At 37.5% G+C, this 26,715-nt stretch overlaps 1 protein-coding gene across 1 annotated transcript in view; it reads right to left on the bottom strand.

Annotated features, from left to right (window-relative positions):
• Positions 1-696: 696 nt before the first annotated feature.
• The window catches only part of AGMO (alkylglycerol monooxygenase), a 190,317-nt gene continuing 164,298 nt past the window's right edge, over positions 697-26,715 (bottom strand). The window contains exon 13 of the mRNA XM_005153053.3: positions 697-915. Coding sequence (XP_005153110.3) covers positions 877-915 — 39 coding nt within the window. The 3' untranslated portion in view covers positions 697-876. The remainder of the gene's footprint in view (positions 916-26,715) is intronic.

A 26,715-nucleotide genomic window follows, 5' to 3' on the forward strand; every position in this document is an offset into this window, starting at 1 on the left:
ACAAACCATTTTCCAACAGCTCCTGAAAGACAAGACGTGCATCTCCCCTGGGATCATCCCAGCAGGAAATTACCAGAAATTAAGGACCTAGCCTTGCAAATATTTTGTCACTTGAGTGATCTTAGCCAATAGGATACCCACGTGTAAGTGCTGGCTTGATCAGCACCTAAACAAGGCAACTGCAGGTGTAGTCCTTAATTCAGTCTAAACTGCAAGTCTGCATTATGCAACACATACATCAGCCAATGTTATTGAAGATGTTTCAACTCATATTAGTGCAAGTTATTTTATCATGCTGTTTTTAATAATTTTCTTGCCTCAACTACTCATCCTCATGTAGCTGTATGTTTTGAACACTGAATTGGCCATGACATCGAGGTTCTAGTGTAATTCAATCATTATGGAAAAAATGACATTCACATATGTTTACAGTTAGCCTTAATAGGAAGACAGTCAGCCACTTCATACCAGGTTATAACAAATACTATTTTAATTATTCCTTTTGTGCAAAATACCTTTCCCATATGATTAGTAACAAAATGACTGCAAAATGAAATTAGTTATATATGGCTCATAAGACTTTGTAATCCTTTCAGTGTAAAAATACATGTTGTGAACAAACATTTTATTTAAATTGGGGGAAATTAAATATTTTTTAAATAAAAAATGAATATACATGGTACTAAATCTTTCAAACCTTCATACGAAATAAAAATCCTCTCTTATCATAAGTGAAATTATTGTAATTCAGTAAGATTCACAGTTGATTACTTCCAAGGAATCTAGAAGATTTTTCCAAAGCGCTGTTTCCATAATTAGTGATGTTCTGCTCCTTCAGTGACGTTTATGTTTAGATGAAGTGATCCGCTTCATAATTTAGATTCCCCAAAATGCAGCACAGAGGGGAAACAAGACCTAAAACCAGAATTTTAAATGAGAAACTTTATGTAAGATTTTTTTTTTCTGATTACACTTATCCATAAATAAAATGAATGGGTGAAAACAGAGCTCTTGAGTAAAAATATGTAAGAATTCTAGGCATGCTGATTAGTTCACTTTACAAACTTGTGTTTTTTATTTTTTATTACTTCTTATTATGTACATTCCTGTTTGAATTTGTACCTTCCTGAAAGGTATGAAAACAAGATAACTGCATTACATTCCATACCTTGTTACAGAGTTTGGATCTGGAGACCTCAGAGTCATGTATAGTAAGAAAGAATAATAACATCACCATCACTTACAGCCGGTTGGTGCAAAAACAGGAACTGGTTTTTGGCAAATGGTCTGAAGAACTCTGACATTGTACATTGCATGGTAGGGTACAAATAATCAAAGTAGCCTTAAATAGAATCTATGGCAAAAGATGAGTTCTAGCCGCAGCACAATACATCAGTATTTATTCCCAAACCTGATATTTATGATGAGTTATAAATGAGATTGGAAACAACGTATAGATGTAATATCCCTTATCTTGTCTTAGGTTCGGCGTTTTTTTGTTTGGGTTTTTAGATGGTTGGTTGGTTTTTGGTGAGTAAATTTTAATGAAAGGTCTAATAATTGTGTTTTCATTAATTTACTTGCTGAAAACTGCTTAGGAATGTGTATGAATACTTGAGGGATAAAGTCTAGTTCAGGTAATAGCTTTGTCCAAAAACCATGAAAGAGAGCAGGATAAAAAGTGTAATACATTTGTGCATGTGACAATTTGTATGTTAAATTTTCTGAAAGTAACATTTGTCTTTCAGGTAGAAAGAATTCTCTGATTAGAAAACTGCAAAATTCTGGCAGTTGTTATTGTTTACTGAAGTAAATGAAATTTTAAAATCTGAGTTAAACAAAACATTCCATTTATACTGAAAGATTTGCCGAGGTGAGTAGCTCCAGAGAGGATGCCTTCAACACTACAGCGAAAGGAAACACAGTATCCCAGAGCCTCAGTTCATGTCTAAAGGAAAGAATATGAAGAGTGCAGGTCTGCTGCTGTCAGGGTCCAGAGAGTGTTCATAGGCGTCAATGCCTGAGACCAGCCTCCCTTGGGACCTGCACTGCAGATGGCCCCTCAGACCTATGTCAGAGCTTGTCATGCAGAACAATATGCATAAGATATCATAGCTGTTCTGTTCTATTCCATTCCATTCTGTTCTATTCTATTCTAGAATAGGAATAGCAGCGATATAGATATAGAATAGGAAGATATAGAATAGGAAGAGCAGTGATGGTGGACATTACTGTGGGGATCTGTTACAGACTGCCTCATCAAGAGGACTGTGGATGAAGCTCTCTACAGACAGCTAGGAGCAGCCTCATGCTCTTAGGCCCTTGTCTTCATGGTGGACTTCAATCATCCTGATATCTATTGAAGGGACGGTATAGCCCAGCACAAGCAATCCAGGAGGTTCCTTAATTGCGTGGAAGACAAATTCCTTCTACAAGTAATAGAGGAGCCAACAACGAGAGGCGCCATGCTTGGCCTTGTGCTCACCATCAGGGAAGGACTGGTTGGAAATGTGATGCTCCAGGGCAGCTTTGATTGTAGGGATTATGAGGTGGTCGAGTTTGAGATCCTCAGGACAGTGAGAAGACCGTGCAGCAAGCTCACTGCTCTGGACTTCAAGAGAACAGACTTTGGCCTCTTCAGGAACCTGCTCAGTAAGGTTCCATGGGATAGTGCCCTAGAGCGCAGGGTGCCCAAGACTGCTGGCTGATACTCAAGGATCACCTGCTCCAAGCTTGACTGTTGCATCCCAACCAGAAGGAAATGCAGCAGGAGGGCCAGAAGACCTTCATGGACAGATAGGGAGCTGCTGAGGAAAGTTCAGGGGGAAAACAGAAGCTTATAAAAGGTGGAAGTGAGGACAGGCAGCCTGGGAAGAATACAGGGACGTTGTCTGGGAAGCTAGGGACCAGATTAGGAAAGCTAAGGCCCAGCTAGAATTAAATCTGGCAAGGGATGTGAGAGATAACAGTAAGGGATTCTATAAGTATGTAGCAAACAAAAGACAGACTAAGGATAATGTGGGCCCTCTCTGAAAGCTATCAGGAGAACTGGCTACCTTGGATTTGGAGAAGGAATGGTGGGGAGGGACTCTTCATTAGGCACTATAGTGACAGGACAAGGGGTAATGGGTACAAACCTAAGCAAGGGAAGTTTAGATTAGATATAAGGAAGAAGTTCTTTACTATAAGGGTGGTGAGGCACTGGAATGGTTTGCCCAAGGAAGTTGTGAATGCTCCATCCTCAGCGGCATTCCAGGCCAGGCTGGACAGAGCCTTGGGTGACATGGTTTAATGTGAGGTGTTCCTGCCCATGGCATTCGATGAGTCTACAAATTTATGATAGTTTGTCCAGATGATTTTTTGTTTGAAGAGAGAGAGAAAATTGAAAAAGAATTTTGGGGTCAGGTTATAATAATTCTTATTTCTGATTAATTTGCAATCAAAAGGTACTAAGCCTAGGAGACCTAATATTATATAGTATTCAACATTTAACAATGCATGGCCCCAAAATCTGCTTCTGTCCTCATCTTCAGCCACCCACTGAAGTACATGAGATCTGAATTTCGAACACAAATAATAAGTTACCATAATACAAAAGGTACGAATTTGCAGTCATTGAAGCGAACGTGACAGATAAGGTCTGGCCCTTCTCAGCCTGTCTGAGACAGGCAGAGGCTTCACATAATCTATACATTACATACTCAGTAGCACAAGATGGAAATAACACAATGTATCAGTAGTAGAATTCTGATCAAATGAAAAAAATCCGATTTCCATTCAACCTCTATCAGGACATATTGCCTTTGACTGTTTTCATTGAAGACTTTAATTCTGCTTGAGCAAGTGGAATAATTCTATGATTTTAAGGGTACTCTGTCTACTGTATTTAAAACTTCTAATGACGGTCAGTGCTGTTATTTGTGGTCCCATTTATAAGAAAGACTTATAAAATTCTTACCAAAATAAGAGTTTCAGACCTTTAGGTATGAAATACTTAACTTCTCCTTTTTGTTTTTTTTTTTTTTGTTTGTTTGTTTGTTTGTTTGTTTTGGGTTTTTTTTCTGGCATTATCACAAGCACCTTGTAAAATTGCGTAGCTCTATTTTACAGCTACGGAACAGAAAGACTTTTAAAGCAGTGCTGCAGGCACACATGCTCCATGTTTTGAGAGATGCTTTATTTCTGTGCTGAAATGCCTCATAGAAGAAAACTAACTACAAACACCTATCTGTATTTCTGATTTGGCTGTTATTTAATTGGGATGAGTGTGAATCATGACATACATAAAATTGTGACGTACATATAGCATGCTCTTACTGCGGAAAAATTCTTTATTGTGCTATCTCCAGAAACAAATCTTATCCACTTGTCATCATCAGTTCTTCCGTGGTACTTTACTAAACTCCTTTCATTCCTTACCTCAGAAAGATCACTCCTATTCCTGGAAGATGTATTAAATATAGATGTTTTTCATTTTCACAAGAAGCACATTTAATAACTGAGGTGCAAGACATTTGTAGGGGATTAATGACTGTTGTGAGATGATGATCACCTGAAGAAGCACAGCCATGGGCCATTAAACCCCAGGAAATGTCCTTAGCTAAAGATGGTTATTGCTATTATAGCCTGAAAATGAAAAAAACATATCAGGTGAATTTTTCTTTTAAAAATGGAGTGATGCAGTTTCTTCTTTCTCAATTAAAATTCTTTATTTTCTTTAATTTCTTAAAGTGTGCAATTGATGCTTGTGGGGGCATATTTCAAATTGTAGTCACTATATCCAGAATGAAAAAACACATACTACAAATTGTGGATCTGCAGGACTAGTTTGGCTTCACGATTCCATAAAAGTGTTGATTCACTGCCTATCAATATCAGGACTACAAGTACTCAATGGAAATAATGTATTCATGAAACAATAATGCTGCAGGATTATGGGGGATGCAGTTTTTGAAAAATTCAAACATCAGGGAAAAAAATTAAGTGGCCACATCCTCCCTTGCACAACAGAAATTCTGGCTGGCTCTACTGCTATAATGCTGACCTACCCTGAAAAGAGGCAGCTGTATGGGGCTACCAAGCAGAAACTTGCTGTGAAGGTTGGAGTTCAGTTCCTTTTGATTGCTGCTATATATTTCGGAGTAACAAGGCTTGACCCACTTGAATGAATGGTGTAATGAGGTGATGTCAGCAATGGAAAGTCGAGACGATATGTGCCAGAATTTTGAGCAGACAACAATGTGGGCAGCAGGAAGCAGCAGAAGGTGATTCCACCAGGCAACCTGAACTGTAGTTCATCAGTATTTTTCTAATGTCCTTGAGAAAACATTTTATGAGTCCTATGTGCAGATATTTTGCATTTTCTGTTCAACCCTCTCACACCCTAACAAGTTGGTTTTTGGCTTTGGGTTTGGTGGTTCATTTTGCTTGGGGAATTTTTTTGTGGGTTTTGGTGTGTTTTTGTTTTGTTTTATTTGGGTTGTCTTTGTTGTTGTTTGTTGTTGTTGTTTTTTACTTTCCAGTTCCTAAATTACTGTCACAGAAATTTTTACTCCTTTCTGTATTGTCTAAACCAACTAATATTTGTCATTTGCTAAAAGTATTCACATATCAATGTTTTAATTCAGCAAGTTTTGAAATAACAGGAGAATTAAATCATATATTTTCTGGGGTTTTAAACTGAGAAAAGTTCCCCCACAAATAATATTACATAAGAATAGTTTCAATTATGTCTTCAAATGAAAAATTACTTTGGACAGTGGTTATATATGGAAGAGCTAGGCCTAAAAGCAGAATTTCACACAACCATACACCCAGCAAAGTAAAATGCAAATATTAAGGCATATTTTTGCTACCTTAATATAAGCACTTGTTACATTTACCTGTTCGAATAACTACTGATTAATTATAGATTTCTCCTAAACTGCTGGAAGAGGACACTCCTCTTCCAAATATGTACATTATCTCCTTTCAGGTAGTCTTTCTATTTCCATACAGCCCATATTCTTTCTCTGAATAAGGTTACAGAACTGTAAATAACATTATTCATAAGAACAAAGATAGCTTAAGCAATGGATTGAATCCAGGACTGCTTCTGCTCTTCACAGGATTTCCCCACTGGAGTGATCTAAGTTTAATAGGTTGTAAAGTGCTTTAAAATCATTAGCTAAATTCAGGCACCCTCTTGAGTATGATCATTGATGTCATTTTCTGCCATTTTCTCTTTTGGAGACCTCGTAGCAGCCTTCCAGTATCTGAAGGGGGGCTATAGGCATAAGGGGGAGGGACTCTTCATTAGGGACTGTAGTGACAGGACAAGGGGTAATGGGTTAAAACTTAAACAGGGGAAGTTTACATTGGGTATAAGGAAGAAGTTTTTTACTGTGAGGGTGAGTGAGGCACTGGAATGGGTTGCCCAGGGAGGCTGTGAATGCTGCATCCGTGGTGGTGTTCAAGGCCAGGTTGGACAGAGCCTTGGGTGCCACAGTTTAGTGGGAGGTATCCCTGCCTATGGCAGGGGGGTTGGAACTAGATGATCTTAAGGTCCTTTCCAACCCTAACTATTCTATGATTCTATATATCTTAGTTGCCTAGACATGATGTCTTTCCTTTTGCAGATTTCATCTGGATAGAATTAGAAGGCTTTAGACATTGGTCTAGAAATGTAGACAAATCCAAAGGTAGTCCTACTTTAATGAAAGGAAAGAGGCTCAAACCACACCACTTCAGATTCTTTCCAACCTAAATCATTTAATGATCTTCTGACATATCTCAGATTCTGCCCAGACATGTCCACTCCAAATTTCGCTGCAGACATAGTCTGCAACTGTGTAGCAAATTGGTTATGTGTGGGGTAAAACACCATAGGAACGGTCCTGTTTATGATGCTGAATTCTCTGAACACCTCTGTGTTGGGTAATATATTCCTAGCTCTGGAGAGGGCTCAGGGAGAGCAGCACAACCACATACTTCGTCAGATTGTCTGTTCACATCATAAAGTGGACCTAGTAATGGCAAGTGTTACATAAAATGAGCCTTCTCAATGTGATGCTGAGCACTGTTTAACTGATACTGCAAGGCAAACATGATTAAGGTTCTTATATTCTTTATCTACAAATCCAGACATGGCTTCTTCAAAGGCACCAGAAATCATTTCATATTATCAATATTAATGACAGAGTTATTTTTAGACTTATCTGAGAAGGCTGTGTTTGGATAATGTAATTCTTCTTTCCTAGTAAAGATGGAGATTATGAACTGATACATCAGTTAATAAAACCCACTGATATTAATAACAAAATGGTTCAAAAAACTACTTCAGTTTTCATAAGTACCTAAATGGTGCAGTTTTCAATAATACCAACACTGGTTTCTCACTTCTTTACACAGGACTGCTTTAGGTGCTGAATTACACAGAGGAGATAGAAAACACACATAACAGAAGTAGGGAACGAGGTTCGCTATTTTTAGAAGTCAGGATGGATCTTCATTCTCAGTGCAGCATTGAAAGTGGGCAGTGTGAGGCTAGTAGAGAAATGCTGTAACATTAACAACAGATCCAGAAAACACTAATCTTGTACAGTGCACAGATCAGGAAGACTGCACTAGCAAGAAAGTGGCAATAATAATACCTGGAAAGGAAAACTAAGAAACAAGAAAATTCTTTCTCTGTGTGATACCTTCCATATACTTGGAATATATGGAGAACAAGGTGGGAAGCTGATTATTATTTTTTTCTTTTTTTTTTTTTTTGTGAAGGAATTGTGGGTAGAAGGGAACACGGACAACTACAATAGTAGTGGCTTCACAGCATTTATCCAGGATTTCTATAGAAGTAGCAGGACGTCTGGAAATTCTCTGTAACAGTTCATGACACACACTCAGATTACTGTTGCAGCACATATCTCACACATTCAGCATGTCCCTGACCTAGAACAAGGTGTGTATTAAGATACTGTTGGCACACAAAGGATCAAGCCAAGTATCTTCAACCCCTACAAAACATATTAATAGTTCGCTCACATACTGGTTTCTTGCTACCATGATATACCTGATTAGTTTTATATTCATTAATTAACAGATCATGACAAGTAGAGAATGATATATACATGTCCTTCTTATTCTGTTAAATGCTTTAAACATTCCTTCTTTTATTAAAATACTGTCTGAGACTCTAAAGCTAGATAATGCATGAACACATAGGCTGCAAAAGCCCCTATACCTTTTAAAGGCTTAAATTACATATCCAGGAAAGACAAAGAAAGATCTGGAGAAAGGATAAGTATTCCTCAGTTGCTTTCACAGCTGGGTACATCCCCATTATGAAATCAAGTGCACTGCAGAGATGCCTGTGCTAGTAAGAACATAAGCTGCTAAATCTCTCTCAGCACAGCACCAGGTTGACTCTGTCTTTCCTGGCATTGCACACAAGCTAGTAAGTCACATTCCTCAGCTAAGTACATGGGATTTTTACACAGCCTGTGCTATTGCAGACCCAAAATGGCTTATGTGCATCCGGCATGGTATCTTGCATCACGTCCTTCACTCAGGAGAAACAAGCCCACTGAATCACTTGTGTAGATACATGTATCCTATTGAATTGTTACCTATGAAATTCCTTCTCTCTTGGGTCATAGAATAACCCATAACCTAAGCACTAGGATTACGATGATTTTACCTCATTCCCCAAAAGACAAAAAACCCCACTAAAGTTGGAAGCTTTGCTGTCAGTCATGTGAACAAGAATTCCAAAGCATGTTAATAATTATTAAACCTTTACCTTGTGATTAGCTAATGCAAGCTGGAGATGGTATCAGTGTTATACTTATTAACTTATAGATAAACTCTCTACATCTCTTCAGTATGATATTTGCTTAAAATATTTTATTGAAACACCTGAGAAGACTTTCCACAGTGTTACCTAATTCCATCTACAAATTCCTAGGTCATTCTAAAATGTCTGGCCATTTCAAGTTATCCCTAAATAAAACTCTGTTAAACAAAGAAACAAACAAAAATCTTCTTAGCTGTTCAATGAACATTTAAGAGAACTTCTGGACCAAGTCTCTTTCATTGTTTTGGCAAATACACTCTAAAAAAACCCAATTATTTATTAACTATAAACTGTCAATAATTTTCTGAGCAAATAAAATATGCACTTTGTTACACATTCTGGAAAGCACAGTCATATTTTACAATTTAATATTTATTGTTCTTTCATATTGCTTTAATTTTTGACAACACAGCACCATGTTGAAAGCTCAGTAGTTTTAGAAGACTGATTCTGGATGTCACCTTTTTTATTTTAAATATTCTGCAATGTTTCAGGCTCCATTTTCCCTCAACATTGAGAAACAGTAGGCATGGAAATTTTTTCAATTATTATATTTAAAATTAACAATTAAAAATAGAAGTTTCATAAAAGCTGAGATGATAAAACTTAATCTTTAAACATATCAGTTTAATCTGTTTGAGTGTAACAGGGCAAATTAGATTGAAAGAGTTATTAATGAATGAGTTATTAATGATAGAGTTATTATGAGTTATTAATGAAAGAGTTTGTTGCAGAACCAACATATTTGAGAGCATTTTGAGAGTTTTTCTTAAACATTTAAACAGGAAATGTACCCACTGAGATGAAACATCTCATTTACTTTTATGCCTGTCAGCAGCTGTACCATAATTACATACACCCCACTGCATCACTTCAAGCTTGAATACAATCTGAAAGGTAAAACAGATATCTGCAAAGAACTATTTCACTTTCAAGGTAGTATTTAAATTATACGTAAAGAGTAGTTTACTCTCCCTTGTTCAAGAAATATCAAGTTCATTTCAGTTTGATCAATATTTTACTGCAGAAATTTTACATTTAAACAAATTTAAATTGCATGGGCTTTTAGGCTTAATTTAATGCTTTTAAATGAAATATTTTATGCAAGAAAATCTGGACATGTATATTTCTGGGATAAGAACAAGGGTATTCTTTTTACATGGTCATGGGCTTAAGAAGAGTTTAGTTACCATACTATTTAGTCCTAAATTGAAGTAACCTTTTAGAAGATAGGGAAAATTCATTTAAAGAAGCCCATGCAGGAGGAACCTCTATGTCTGCATCTTTGCTTGAAAATATAGGAAAATTGCAGCTACAGGAAAAGAATTATTGTAGTTTGTCCTGGGTTCAGAGTGTGGATATTGTGTGCAAGCACCCTGGCAGGGCTGTAAACAGAACCAAGAGAGCTCTGTTAGCCTGGAGAACTCTTAAAAAGGTGACTGCAAATTGGAAGATCTCCGTTCACTAGTATATCCTCTTGAGAGAAAGTTGACTAGCTATGAGCTCCAAAATTGGATTTTTTCCATTGTGTGGGAAAAAAAAATATTAAAAAAATAATCCCAGCCTTTAACTATAACCCACAGACATTAGATCACCGACAGGAAAAACTTTGCTGCAGATGTTGAAGAGAAGTGATGGGAAAAAGCTGGCTACTGTGACTAATGGCAAACGTGAAAGAAAGGGATAAGAATATGCAGAGAGGGATAAAACAACTCAGTGACAGGCAGAAAGGATTTCCAGCACAGTGAATAAACACTAGAAAAGTATTCAAGAAAGACAGAGGAAGATTGAGGCTAAAAGTCATATGAGACAAAGATAGCTCTTAAAGCAAAAGTTGCAAGGAGAAATGAATGGAGAATATAGAAGGCTATTCTCAGGATATAAAGCCCAACACTAACCAAAACAACAAACCAAACAAAAAAACTAACAAAAACCCAACTTCTGAATGAAGGAAAAGGGTTAATATTTATTGATGCCTTAAAGGAAAAATCTTGCCATAAAAGATACATGTCCAAGTTAAAGATAGACAGAACACACCCATCCTGCCAGCCAAAAGCAGTAAACTGTGCCTTTTTTTAAGTTCCAAGGAGAAGAAAATTGTGCTGAGGTTAGTCTAGCCTCTGTCCATCCCTTTACATGGAAAAGTAGATCTCCTTCTGGCTCTTAGTTTCTTTCTTGCCTGCTCTCAAGATACTCTTCCTGTGTTCTGGCTTGTTGATTCTACTCTTGTCCAGGGAAACTCCCATTCCCAAAACTCACCATGTTTTGATTATATAAAATTCATTAACCACTGATATATTCAAATGGGCTAAATCATTGATATTCCCTCTCATTATGTCAATCCAATGCAGTTGCATTATTTAATTAGCTTACAGGGGAAAAAAAAATTAAATGGAAGTGATCCATGTGACTTTCTACTGCAAAAACTAGGGGAATATGGTCTAAATGAAACTTCTGTATGGAAGGTACAGAACTGAGTGGAAGAAGAAACCTTCAGAAAAGAAAAATCAATTATTATATCACAAAATGAGAGGGAAATCAAATGAGAATGTAGATGAAAAAGCAGGCAGGTATGTCATAATACTTCTAAAATACAAGAAACTGAGACATCTTTCTTTTCCTGGAAAACAGTAGGAGATATAATAGTTTTAAAGAAACCTGGAAATAATGAAGAAAATGTATAATTTAATAAAAATGGAAGAAACTAGAGAAAAAAACAAATATACAAATATGCTGTAAGGAATAGTCAGGAGTACATCAGAAAGAAATTGCAGAGGTGGAGTAATTCACAAATAATACATGCCTTAATCATACACTGCTGATACAAAAAGATGTCAGTATCAATATGGAAGATACTAACAGAAGCATTTCATGTAGCCCATAGGTATTGATCCAGACTACTTCAAGGTGATGAAGTCCTTAAGGAAAACACAGATAGGCTGGGTATAATCATGAAGTAGATAACAAGAATAAGAAAAGGTTTAGGAATATTGACCTGTTGGAAAGGTTAAAGCAATTCTGCTGTGTATTCTTGAGGAAAGAAAGGAAAGGGAATAAAGCGGGGGGTGGGGTGGGGGGGTGGGGGCAGGGGGGTGAGGGAAGGAATAAAGAGAGAGAGAAAAAAAGAACAAAGAAAAAAAAAGGAAAAAGATAGGAGGGGCAATAAGATCAACCTTCTGACATTAAGGAATTTGACAAAAAAAAGGAGATGACAAAAAGCTACTGCTCAGGGTAATAAAAACAACAAAAGACTTTTTAGAAATAAATTTTCCTTAGTTAATACTGGCTATAAGAATGGCTATATAGCATTGGAATCAGCTACGTAAGGAAGCTGTGATGGTTAGCTAAGCATATATCTATTGTATAGCTGTACTTGATCCTTTCCCAGTGCAGGTTCCCCACCAGCACGATATTTCTGTTTATTCACAATGAATAAAAAGGGACTCTTCACCTCTAACTAACATTTGCTAAGATCTACTTTGCCAAGAGTGGTTAATGAGGACAAAATTGCGTGGCTCATGGAACAACCATTACTTAGCAACTACTTTTTTTTTTTTTCAATAACCAACCTTGTGCAGGACTTCACAGATTTCATTTCAGATGTGGTTGTCACCTTAGTAAAAGAATGAAAAACAGGATCTGCTGCCTTTTTTTTTTTTTTTGCCAGTTTCTGGCATTAGGCAGCATTGAACCTGTTTCTCATCAGAGTAGTCATAGGATTATTACATTTAGAAATTAGTTTGCATTGGCTTTTCAAACAATAGCTGCAAAGACAGAAGAAGCATGAGGTAGCTCACTCCTACTTTATACTCAGCATACTCTTTGCACTAAACCTGTGGAACCACATAGTCAAAATAACTTGCTTTCAAGACTGAAAGGATCATCAAGTAGTTATGGTAAAAGCCTGGGATGCTGGGGTATTCAATCTGCCATAGATTCGGCAGCATACAGCAAGACAGCTTCAAAACAGACAGATTTTGTTTCCCAAAAAATGTTACTTTCTAAAATCCCTGCTGTACTAAAAGTTTCATAAAAGTTGAGATGATAAAATTTACTCAATCTGTAAGCATACCAGTTTAATCTGTTTGAGTGTAACAGGCCAAATTAGATTAAAAGGGTTATTAATAGCTGTTCATGGCAGAAACGAAATATTTGAGATAGTCCTGGCTAAGATAAGCTCATTCACTACAGTAATGCTAAGATGACAAAGACATGTCAAAAAGACATAGATTTTCCACTCTGATTTTTTTTTTCTCTGACATATCAATAATTTTTAATTTGGAATTAATTTTATTTTTAGAAATCTCATCAATTAATGTCCTTGGATAAGTGCGACAGACATCCTTAAAAATGAGAAAATTACATGCACTTCTTATACTGCTCCAGCTATTGAGCAATCTTAGTTCCATAACTCATGGCACTGACCACATGAAGAGCTAAAAATGGTGTGAGAATTTGTTTCCATCTCATGATTACACTGGTTTAAAAAAAGTCAAAAGTGACTATATTATTAACAATTACAGAATGTTGGAAAAAATACCAATCCAGACTTCACTTTTACAGAAATATGTCCTTTTTCTTTACTTTTTTTTCCCCTCCTATATTCAATCCTAGATTAAAAAGGAAGTTGTGCCCTAAATATGCTTGTCTTGGAAAGGCTACTTGGTATTGTTGTATTTGTATGTCAAAGGGAAAACTGAAGTCTCAACAATTGTTAACCTCTCCCATGGTGTGCTAATAAAAGGTCAGAGGCCCACATGTGGCTTGCAGCCTGGGGAATTTATCTCAATGTTCTGCCAGGGATGGGACAGCCTGAACGGTTTCTCTCATAAGTTTTAAGCCATAAACTGCATCCTACTTGGCTTGCTGTGCCAAAACTGGACCCAAGGGTATCCAGAGTCTTGGCTGATGGGAAAAAATGAGTGCTTCCTATGGAAGCCACAGCTGTTTTCCTGCAAGAGAGAGAGCACAGATGCTCAAGTATTTCTCTACTTTCCGTTTCTGACTACCTGTTCTGGCAGCAGTTCCGAGGAAGGGGGAGGACAGAGGCAGGCATCCAGCTGCTTTCAATAAGCCTTGGTAGCACAGGTACTGATTGCCTAAACACTAAAAATGTTCAAAGAAGATTTTTTTCTGGATTTCAAACTGTCAAAAAGGTGAAAGCATGCACTAATGCTCCCTGTCTTCCCATCTTGAGCAGAAATTAAGTGATCACAATAAAAACTGTAATTCTGAAAGCAGAGGATACTTCAGGAAAAAAGTAATACTGCATAGTACTGAAAAGATATCGCTCATAGAAGCATGTGTGTGTATACCAATATATACAAATGGATGTACAAAGAAATTCAAGTACATGTATAAAATCTGTATATCCTGTGCAATTTTTAGGAAGATTTGTATCTTCAGTAAAACTTTAAAAAAATACCATGATAGGGATTTGATTTTGAACTGGGGGGCCATATTTATCCCTAGTGTAAGTCTCTGAAGTCAATGAAAATACGTGTAACAAATTTATATTATACACTGATATGGCCCAGAATTTTAAATAACATCACCTACCTCAAAAGTTTCACTGAAGTTACATTACACTAGGATGTGGCTTATGATACTGTTTAGTAACTGCTTAGTAATTATTCATATCTGTCATTTTTTTGGCCTACATCTATTATGTTCAATGATGTTTTCATGGATATCTTTGGTCTATGCTTCTGTTCTGGACAAGTCACAAAGTTGGTTTGAAGCCCTTAATTTGACACTGTTCAACATTTTTCTCCAGTTCTACATTTTGCAGTATTTCTTAAATGAACTTAATTGGTCCAATTGAAGCATAGTTAATTAATAAGTACAAATGGAATAGTAAACACAGCTGATAAGTAAACAGCAGAACAGCACATACATTAGACTGTAAAGACCCTGGATTTAATGGTTACCAATTGTTCAGTGAATCTACAGAAGCACTACAGCGTTGCATATACATAACAGAAGTTAAGTGTACAGTTGTTATTTGCTTATTTTAACAACAGGTCTATCAGTCTCCATCACGGCTGCACCTGAATGCTACCTGCAGTGCTGAGTCAGTGCCTGTGCCCTCTGTCACAGCTTCTCTTCCTATGAAAAGAAGAAACATCTGTCTATCAACAGGGGAAGTAAACAGATGATTAATGTTGTCTATAAAAAGCTTTGAAAATGTGCTTTGGGAAAGAGCAGTTCTATAAAGGGTAATTCTCTCCAACAGACAATCAAAAAGGCATTCTCTCCACAAGACGTCTGAATGATGTTTGCTTAAAGACTCACAGCAGGCTACTTGAACAGCCACCAGCTAGCCTTCCTCAGGGCTCCCCCCTCTGCCCAATTGTTCATCAAGACCTTCCATTTACATTCAGTCCCAAAATTTTTTGTTGGTTTAGTCCTTATCACTGCCTAGACACCAGACACCTATTTCTACTTCAACTCAGTGATCAAACTACTTTACCAGTGTTCTTATGCTAAGAGCTAAGCTGCTCTCCTAGCCAGTACATTTCCCAGAGAGAGCAATAGTGTTGGCTTGACAGCTTCCACACAGGTATTCTGTTACTGAGACTCAGCCCTCCTTCAGACCAAAGAAGCTTTAAAGCTGGTGAAGTCAAGTCCAGCATGGTAGATACAGCATTTCTAAGCCATAAGGATAAGAAGTAAGATCCACTCTGAGCTGTGATCTCATAGCTCAGCCATGCGGACTGCTGCTCCCCAATTAGAGATAGAAGCCACCAGCAAGATGGATCACTTATGAATATTGCTAGAAATGGAACAAGAGGAAGAAAGTGGTTTAACTTGATCAAACCATGAGAAGTCAGTGAGTCTGAGCAGGTAAGAAAGACACAAATTCAGAAAAGGAACTGCTGTATGTAAGCCATACCTTACGCCAAACTGCTCAAACAGGAAACAATTATGGGAATTGTGCTGCCTGTATTATACTCTAGAGCTCGATTCTAACCTGTCTTATTTTCTCCTTTGTAGCTTATTTATTGCACTTCCAAAAGAACTAGTGTCTGACATTTCTGCTTTTTTTGTCCTAGTATTTATAATGTAGAATCTGATACCATAGCAGCTAAGAAGTGAGTAATCCTCCCTTTTTTCTCCAAACTGACAGAGGTCTTCAAAAATGTCAGATGGATGCTCATGACAAAGTGTCCCTTTCTCACAATAAGAATCAATTCTGTCTACCTATTTGAATAAAATTATAACAATTTTCAATTGTTCATTGAGGACCAAAGAGGTTTTGCTGATGACTAATCAACCTAGGTAATAGTATTTGTTTAATTTTGGTTTAGTTATTCGATTTTTTTTGCTGTGCTGGCTCTTTTAACTTTTTGTCTACCCTTCAACTGACTCATAATGAGTTACTCCATTTTTTTTGAAAGTACCTCCTATTTTTCTGTTCTTTAAGCACTCTTAGAATAGAAGCTTTTCACAGTTATGCATATACATCAGCCAAATCATACTTTCAGCAGTACTATAAAAACACAACATTATTTTTCTTTTTTGTTGAAAGCCTGCATACTTAAATACTGAATCATACAGAAAATATGGAAAATAAGTCTGTTATCATAAAAATCATTAAAGCAGGAGAGTGAAAGGGAACAAGGTTACAGAAGCGTAGACACACTTCTGACAAATTCATATATATACGTGACATAAGAACTAATCTTGCAACCCCTTACTCACAAAAGTAATCTTACTGACGTCTATAGGAGTATGAACATAAAAAATACAGGATTAACCCTGAAAGCCTGGAAGAAATCCACTTATTTTTTCAGCTATGAGAACAAATATAGCATCATAAACCAAATGATGTCCAGATGAGTAAAATAGCTTAGTAACAAGAAATAATCTTATAGAAGACTTATAGGCCCGTCTATAGTGATGACAGATAATAGGACCTGAGAAGAGGCTATTATAGAACATTTGGAGTGTAATACTGAGTCTCACGATTCTTACAGCAAATATTGTCAGATACTGAAGTAAGATTAGTCTGTACCTATACGATTACTACTGGTATCATAACATCACCAGAGAGAACTGATTTCGGGAATAAAGAAGTTAACTCCTTTAAAAAGTGACTTAAAAGCACCTCCAGCTGCTACTAACCAGAGAAAAAGAAATGAATGGGCTATCCACAGATTGCAGAAAGCTTATCATATTCTACAGTATTATGTAAATAGATCTGGGGAAAAAAAAAAAAAAGGAGAACCAAACATCTCTGGACACAGATGTCAGGTTTTTAAATAAACAAATAAGTTCTTAATTAACTAAGCCCACACAATGACTCAATTTAAATGCATAGGTTTGTTCTAGCTGTACGTAGTAGCTTTCTGTGGGACCTTCTCACAGGGCTGATTCTGATCCAGCAAAGAGGAACTGCATCAACATGCTTTAGTGTGCTCACCAGGCTATGAATCATGCTAAAATACTGGGGAAGTGTAGCACAAGGGGTGACTCCCAGGGGATCTCTGCACCCACTCAGGATGAAGTAGACCTGGCATCTTCAAGAGGCTGCTATGGAGCAATCACAAAAGCCACTTTGCAATGGTATCCCTATGTATAGTTTTCTTGAAGGGCTTTATTTTTAATGTTCTCCCACACACATTCATAATTGTAAAGTGAAAAAAAAATAATATTTTTTAATTTTGCCCAGTGGTTTCTCTGTCTTATGAATTCAGGGTCTGTTGATTCCTATGTGAATTTTTATTCAGTACTGAAAAATAATTGTCAAGAAAATGTGAGAGAAAGAAGTAAAATTTATTTATACATCTTTAAAAAAGCTAACCAATTTTAGAGTAAAAATATGCAAACCCAATCAGACCTATATCAATGATTTTATCTTCATAACCCATTTTCTCTTCATGAAGGATTTTAATGGAATTTATTAATTAAAAAAACAAATCCAATGAGAAAACCGTTCTGAATGGGTAAAACCTTAACTGGGTAGACAAATGCAGAAAGTGTGGTTGAATAAAAATTATATAAAATTTGTAATACAATATGTGTATCTAGAAGTAGGAAATAAAGGTGAACATATATGTCTATCATTATTCTGACACGGAAACAGAGAATGGTTTGTGTTGGAAAGGACCTTAAAGATCATCCAGTTTCAATCCCTCTGCCATCGGCAAGGACACCTTCCACTAGACCAGGTTGCTCAAAGTGCCATCCAACCTGGCGCTGAACACTTCCAGGGTTGGGTCATCAGCCATTTCCCTGGACAAGCTGTTCAGTGTCAAAACATCCTGAAGCCTTTGTGTGGGACTGATATGACCGAAGGCTATTACAGAGATAAGGGGTGGGGAGAAAGAACCATAGAATAGTTAAGGCTGGAGAGAACCTAAGATCATCCAGTTCCAACCCCCCTGCCATGGGCAGGGACACCTCACACTAAACCATATCACCCAAGGCTTCATCCAACCTGGCCTTGAACACTGCCAGGGATGGAGCATTCACAACCTCCCTGGGCAACCCATTCCAATACCTCATCACCCTAACAGTAAAGGATTTCTTCTTTATACCCAATCTAAACCTCTGCTGTTTAAGTTTGAACCCATTACCCCTTGTCCTATCACTACAGTCCCTAATGAATAGTCCGTCGCAGGCATCCTTATAGTCCCCCTTCAGATACTGGAAGGCTGCTAAGAAGTCTCCACTCAGCCTTCTCCAGGCTGAACAGCCCCAGTTTTCTCAGTCAATCTTCATACAGGAGGTGCTCCAGTCTCCTGATCATCCTCGTGGCCCTCCTCTGGACTTGTTCTAACAGTTCCATGTCCTTTTTATGTTGAGGACACCAGAACTGCACACAATACTCCAAGTGAGGTCTCATGAGAGCAGAGTAGAGGGGCAGGGTCACCTCCTTTGACCTTCTGGTCACGGTCCTTTTGATGCAGCCCAGGATACAGTTGGCTTTCTGGGCTGTGAGTACACACTGCTGGCTCATGTTAAGTTTCTCATCGATCAACACCCCAAGTCCTTCTCTGCAGGGCTATATATCAACCCAAAAGATGTAACTGTGGATTTGAGCTTGTTTTCCTTTTATTGTTTTAATTTAAAAAATGCAGTTGAAAATTATTTATCTGCATGAAAAAGTTTGCTAGCTTCTGCAATTTTAGGTGCACTTTTAGAAGAATAATTTACGCAACATATTTCAACCCTTTTGTTATATACGAATACTTGGCTAAACTTCAGTCTGTAATAAAAATCACAAAATCTACAATACTATATACAACAAAAAGATCATCAAAGACACAGTGGCACTATAAGAAGCATACACAGAAAAAGATTAAAGGTTCTCAAATTCCTGGCGCTATAAGCCAGGTTTTCTCTTCATGCTCTGGTTAAAATCTAATGACATACTAAAAAACAAAAATATATTTTCCACACCAGACTATCTAAGGTAACTAACATAGCCTAGAGAGTGCTTTGGAATTTTATATGAGGAAAATATACGAAATAACATAGCATTATAGTAATCCATATAATTATTTTTTGTATTTATTAATTCACATAAATTAATTAATTACCCCTTGAAGCATTTGTGTGGTTTCTCTAAAGAACTGTGTGGCCTGGTAATCCATCACAAATGATTTATTGTGTACATTTATTTGTGGAATGCTTAGCTGAAACAGCACTCAATATCAGAATAATAAATGAAGAAAGAGAGACAGAAAAACCATACTTGCCAGGAACACTTCTTTTAAAAGCTTTCTGTAGAGATAGAGTAGCACTGTGGCATGAACAACACGCAAAAGTAAAATCCAAACGAATTGACATAAAGAGGTACAACATTTCAAGGAAATAAAATGCATGGAGTAAACCTCACTTACAAATGTTAAATCTTGCGTCTTATCAGAAAAGTCCCAAATCAGAAAAGTTGTGTGGGGTTTTATTGATACTAGCCACCTGAGTGGCTGATTTAAATTGAGGTATTTGTTCCTTTCATGTGAGAAACTAGTACTGCAATTCAAGCAGATGGAGGATCAGGTTGAAAAAAAAAATCTTTAAGAAATCAGATATCACTTCATGGAACTCCAGAAGAGGTTCTTTTCTGAAAAAGGTTTACAGTAGCTTAGAAGAGATTCATCTGGGATATAAGCCTCGTTAAGAAAGTTAAATTCCCTCTAAAGTTCCCTGCCCTGACAAAGCAATCTTGCCATTTTGGGCTAAGGTGTGGACATTTGTAGCATGCTGCAAAAGTTAAATCAACTTTTTACATAATCACAAAAATTAATAGTCATTTAAGTTATCAATTCCTATAGGTTGGCACTGAGAACCTGTTTTCATTTTTGTTTGCTATTACAACATCTCTGTAGAAAGCATAGAGAAAAATCTTATTTAAATCTTCAGCTAACTTAGGGTTGAGTTTTTGTTTTCTTACTGTTATGTTTGGGTTTGGTTTTCTGCAAGTTAAAGTTTATGAATTAGAATGTGGAACATCGTCTCAGCAGCCAGAAATTTTTGATACATAAATAATAATTTGCAAAATATAAGCACAGTGAAATTCATTGTCTGAAAATCTGTGGTCTAAAAATATCTGCTTTTTATTTTCTGAGGTTTAAAATTTTTAGATCCTCTAGAAGTCACAACTTCACCTTGCTATAAATATATTTTTATATTTGAAAAATTAGTACAAATGACAAAATTACACTAGCAACATTTTGCATGCATTTCTTAAGGGATAAATGACTACCAACATACACAACTGTGAAGAACAGAGCACCAACAATAAAAAAAAATAAAGTGACTAATTGTAGTGCCTTCAAATTGAATTATTTGTGGGGTTTGATGGATTATTTAACATTAGAAGTATTTCATCATCTAATCTTAGCTATGAAGTAAATAAGGATGTTGATGGAATTACATAAACCAATTTTATCCTTCTTATTTTGTACCCAATTCTCATTTAGGTGAACTTGGCAGTCCTGTTGAACAATGAACATTTTAAATTAAACACAATTAAAATTACCACTTTGGCCCCCTAAACTTTAGATGTTCTCAGTTCAGTGTTTGTAAGATGGCACTCTGACCTGTTTGGCTGCATTGCCACCTGGAGGACCTCAAAGCAAAATCAGGTTGAATTCTTTGGGTGAGATTCTGTTAATAAGGCTTCACGAGTTAAAGCAGCCTCTTGTGCTGCAGGAGGAGCTCCACCCCCCACCCCCCCTGCAAGAGCAAGCCCTGAAAAGTAATGAGGTAGTCTAGAAGAGTCTAGCTACCTAACCAGGTGTATGGTAATCTGTGTAGACAGAAGAGATACTTCTCTAACTTCCCTTCCCCTCACACTGTCTTTTCTCATATATTTTTTGGATTACTAATTATAATATTAGCATATATGCTAATAGTTATACTCATTGTCTTACTCATAGAGGTTTGATACTAGCTCACAATTAACTACCACATATGAGAATCTCAGAAAAAGAGAACATAGCTCTTTGAAAGCTAATGAATGGCAAAATAGGTAAGTTCCCCAGTCCAGCAGAACTACCTAACATTGTGGCAAATAGCTAGAAAAATTCAGTCAAGAACTTGGTTCATTTTTTAAAAAGACAAAACAAAAAACCCTACTAATTAATATTAAACAAACAACAGCTTTTTGAGAATCCTGCTTAGTCTGAGGCCTTACATTTTCATTGAAAACTGAGAAATAAATGAGGAAGAACATCCTATCACGTCAAGCAATAGAGATTTGAAGAATTTTGCATCTGTAGGACAAATGAAACTTCTGGAATATACCAACCTGCAGAACACACCCACAAAACATATTTGGGAAGGAAAATATGATGATGCTACTTTGAATGATTATAAAGTCCTTTATAACAGTCAGAGATAATACAAAATGTTTTTAAAATAATGCAGATAGATTGACTCTGTTGAAAGTTGCAGAATTATGTGTGATTCCAAGAAACAATCTGAACTGTTTTCACCAAAACTGCCATATCTGTATGAAGCAAAACTTTGCAGAAAAAAACCCCTGAAACCTTCTTTCATATGCACCCTGAAGCAACATAATACTCTAGGCTTATTTTCATGCAAGTCTAGCTGGTCAAGCACATAGGTGCTTACCAATGCAGATCACAGTCTTCCCAAAGATCCAAGTCATGGTGTATTCGTGAAAGGAGCAGATGCTACCCAATACCCAGAAATGACAACTGCTGCACCAAGGAAGAAAGGCTTCTTCAGCAGGAGAGGATTCAGTGTGAATGACAAATTCAGTGTGAATGACAAACTATCAGAATTGTCCAGGAGCTAACTACACTTACTGACTGGATTATTACCTTGAATGCAAGGAAAATGCTTATTGACCATAAATTGGACACAGGTGCAGAAGGCTAAACATTATAGTTGAGGTCTGACTAACAGCCTGGAAGGGAAAATTTAGTCTTATGGAACAAAGAGATTCAAACCTTACACTATACACAATGGGTGAATGTGAGCTAGATAAAACAGTGTGGAAAATGTTGGAAAGTCAGTATAGTAGGTTTTAACAGAAACCAGATTACCTGTTACAGGCAGGAAAATAATGCCGTAGGTACGGCTGGGTGTTTCCCAATAGCCTCCAGCGGCAAAAAGGGAGATGGAAACAGGAAAAGAGAGAAAAAATGAAGTTATTTTTTACAACAAGAAAGCTGAACCACCAGAAATTAGAGAAATCACACAGAAATAGTGACAGAGCACTATTACAGAAGTTACTTGTCTGCCTTTTACAGTACCTGGGCATGAAGAACCATTCTGTGGCCAGGTGCAACATCTTCTGTTTCTGTTAACCAGAATGGAAGATCTCAGTTATTGATCCTACCTCTTTTCCCAAACTATCTAATGATTGATACTGTTAGGGGAGCCACATCCCAGTGCCTGGACTCAAGATATACATTCTGAGTCTATGCCAGGAGCATTCTTGTTGTAACTGAGGGAAAGCACTGGTTGGAAGTGACTGCTGCTAAGCAACTCGTGTATCCACTGTGTTTAAGGAAGAGAGCATTTGGCCCCACTAGGAGCACTGTGTGCAGTTCTGGTGCCCTCAACATAAAAAGGACATGGAACTGTTAGAACAAGTCCAGAGGAGGGCCACAAGGATGATCAGGGGGCTGGAACACCTCCCGTATTACGACAGGCTGAGAAAGTTGGGGTTGGAGATCTCATAGCAGACTTCCAGTATCTGAAGGGGCCCTACAAGAATGCTGAGGAGGGACTCTTCATTAGGGGCTGTAGTGATAGGACAAGGGGTAATGAGTTTAAACTTAAACAGGTGAAGTTCAGGTAAGATATAAGGAAGAAGTTATGTAACGGTGGTGAGGCACTAGAATGGGTTGCCCAAGGAAGCTATGAATGCTCCACCCCTGGCAGTGTTCAAGGCCAGGCTGGACAGAGCCTTGGGAGACATGGTCTCGAGTGAGGCGTCCCTGTGCATAGCAGGGATCTTGGAATTAGATGAGCTTAAGGTCCTTTCCAACCCAAAGCATTCTATGATTCTGTGATAATCTGGATGTAAATATTTGCATCAAATACAAACATGAGTACACCATTTCATTACGCCAATGGATTGTTTTGATGGATGTGGAAGAAACCATTCTAAAATAATCTGTAGTTTTAAAGGACTAATATTACAATATAAAACATGAAGGCTACAAAATAAATGAAAAAAAAACCCATGCTCTGACAGAAAACCAGAGGACTCTGACATGGAGGTGAGCAGGGTGGACATAGCACAAAATATACAGCCTTCAAAACAGTAAGAGACAAACTTACTTTAGCACGCTTTAGTGTGCCAAAACTACTAATCTAGTTTAGTATTATGCTGGATACTCCTTATATTTCTTCTACAGATTTCTACACAGGAAATTAAAGTCTGCACTTACTGAATGGCTGTTACTTAACTGTAACTGTTAGGCTTCAGCTAAAGTCTCATTCTTTAGCAAAAGAGCGCTGAAAAATAACAAATCAATAACCTGCCTCAGGCACATGTGGTGAAGGATTGATTTGGGGCAAAGACTGTTTTCTACTGATGGGAACAGCCCAGCAAACTAAGTGGGTTTTTTAACATAAATATCAAACCTATGGAAAGAGGAAATCCTTTAAAAGACACAGTAAAGAGTAAACAGTGTATCTAAGGAGACAGAGAACAGAGAAGCAGAAAAGGAACAATTCCTGAGAGAAGATTATGTAGCAGTTACAGTGAGAAAACAATAGGGGGGAGAGCAGAAAATAAAAAGGATAGAGCCAGAAGAAAGAAAATAAGAGAGTTGAGAAGAGAGGCTACAGGAGACAGAGTGAGAGGAACACTATATAAAAACACAGACAGAGAAGAGGAAGGAAAATGAGGAAAGAGATAATCAATAATAATACAAAAGAAAAATGGAAAATGGAAGGGCATAGAAAATTAAAAACAAAAATAAAAGACTTCTTCTAAAGGTGTGCAACATTTGAAGAATAAGTAGGAGAAAAAAAAATCTACCAATATTATCTTTATATAGTGTGTATACTTTTCTTCCTCAGCCTTCACAGAATAAGAGGCTTGATGGTGTTTCATGAATTATACATAATTATACATCAGGTGGGCTGATGCCAACCTCATGAAGTTTAACCATGACAAGTGCAAGGTCCTACACCTGGGTTGGAGCAATCCCAGGCACAGCTACAGGTTGGGCAAAAAAGAAATTCATGGTAGTCCTGTGGAGAAGGACTTGGGGGTGTTAGTCAATGAGAAAACGAACATGAGCCAGCTTCAGTGTGCACTCACAGCCCAGAAAGCCAACTGTATCCTGGGCTGCATCAAAAGAAGCGTGACCAGCAGTTCGAAGGAGGTGATCCTGCCCCTCTACTCTGCTCTTGTGTGAGCCCACTTGGAGTACTGTGTGCAGTTCTGGTGTCCTCAACATAAAAAGGACATGGAACTGTTGGAATAAGTCCAGAGGAGGGCCACGAGGATGATCAGGGGACTGGAGCACCTCCTGTATGAAGACAGACTGAGAAAGTTGGGGCTGTTCAGCCTGGAGAAGAGAAGGCTGTGTGGAGACCTCATAGCAGCCTTCCAGTATCTGAAGTGGGCCTGCAGGGATGCTGGGGACGGACTATTCATTAGGGACTGTAGTGATAGGACAAGTGGTAACGGGTTGAAACTTAAACAAGGGAGGTTTAGATTGGATATAAGAAAGGAGTTTTTTACTGTAAGGGTGGTGAGGCACTGGAACGAGTTGCCCAGGGGAGTGGTAAATGCTGCATCCATGGCAGTGTTCAAGGCTAGGTTGGACAGCGTCATAGGTGACATGGTTTAGTTTGAGGTGTCCCTGCCCATGGCAGGGGGGTTGGAACTAGATGATGTTAAGGTCCTTTCCAACCCTAACTATTCTACGATTCTATGATTCTATAGGTGCATCAAGTGGCTACACTGGCACCCAGTGGCAGTTAGCCATCATTAGCACTGTCCTCCTGGACAGGGCAAGGGTTGTCACAGGACACTCCCACATCAGTTTTTCCACAACCATACCAAACTGCTTGGCTACCATCTCATAAGGCAAAATTGATTTGCCAGAGAAAGGGTTAAATTTCATACAGCTGGACAGCTGAGCAGCTGCTTTCATGATTTAAATAAAAATAAGCTGAAATCCTTGCTGTCAGCTCAGTGATATATGACTTGTAATGGGATGTTTCCAACCTTTTCTTCCATATGGTTGCCTATGTTAGGTAATACACACAGCCTACAGTGCAAACAGTTTCTCAGAGAACATCTGGGTCCCATTCCTGCTCTGTTAGCTTCAGTGTTGCCTCCCACAAACACAGATGATTCATAGGACAACATCTCTTTGGTTAAGGATCAAATTAGGAGGTTTCATTGATAATTTTATCATGCATCCCAACTGGAGTTATGGGAAAATGGAAGTAGTTCAAAAAAATTTCTCCACACATATTTCCACCCTCCTATCTGCAGTTGCTAAAGTTAAGATTTCAGAAACAGATTTTAATGACTGCTTAGGAAAAAAACAAAAACCAAAAAAGCCCTAGCCCATCTCCTATGAGGAATGCATTTCCGCCTGATTTTATCTTCCCTCTTGCCTAGTTTTACAGCATTTCCCCCCTTAAAAATGTGTTTGCTGACAGGAAAATCATAACATAATACTTATTTCTAGAAGCTGAAATCAAACCCAATTATTTCTTTACTTAATAAGAGATTGGAATCTGTTTTAAGAGAATTATTAATGTTTAAGAAAAAATAGTGGAATAAAGAAGAAATGAATAGTCTGTCCTGGAGCTCATGCAGTGAGTGATACAGGCTGGCTCCTAGAGGTCCTGTTAAAAACTGACAAAGTTGGCAAATACCAGTCAGTCACTTCTCTAGATTAGGTCCCCCAAATATTAATTCAGTAGACCATTTATTTATCTGTTTCTGGGAATTAAGGTAACCATTACTTCATTTTTTTGGATCATACTTTTGAATATTAATGACTGACAATGCCAAAATTAATGCAGCAATTCACTGATTTGCACATTTGTTGTTGGTTTGCCCACAGCGATCAGCGGTTTTGTGTGAAATGTCTTTAAATCACCTTTTCCAAAACAGTTGAAATTCATCATGAGTTGCTTTGGCATGATACATTACCCCACTAGTATTAGTCACAAAAAACAACAGCTGAGGTATGGCACATTCTATCCACTCAGTTTCCAAAATCCTATGTTTTCCCCTCTCACAATTTTAGTAAGTGACAGAAAGTGGTCTAGGGAGAGAATTTAATTAGTTGACTGCTATTAAATAATAAGAGAGCAGCTTGTAAACATACTTCTAGCACCATTTAATATCCAACCTTAGTTACATTATTTCAGATAAGTCAAAATAATATAAGGATGCCAAAAAAAAATTAAGAACC

Source organism: Melopsittacus undulatus, chromosome 1 (assembly GCF_012275295.1).
Source record: "Melopsittacus undulatus isolate bMelUnd1 chromosome 1, bMelUnd1.mat.Z, whole genome shotgun sequence".
Lineage (NCBI taxonomy): Eukaryota > Metazoa > Chordata > Aves > Psittaciformes > Psittaculidae > Melopsittacus > Melopsittacus undulatus.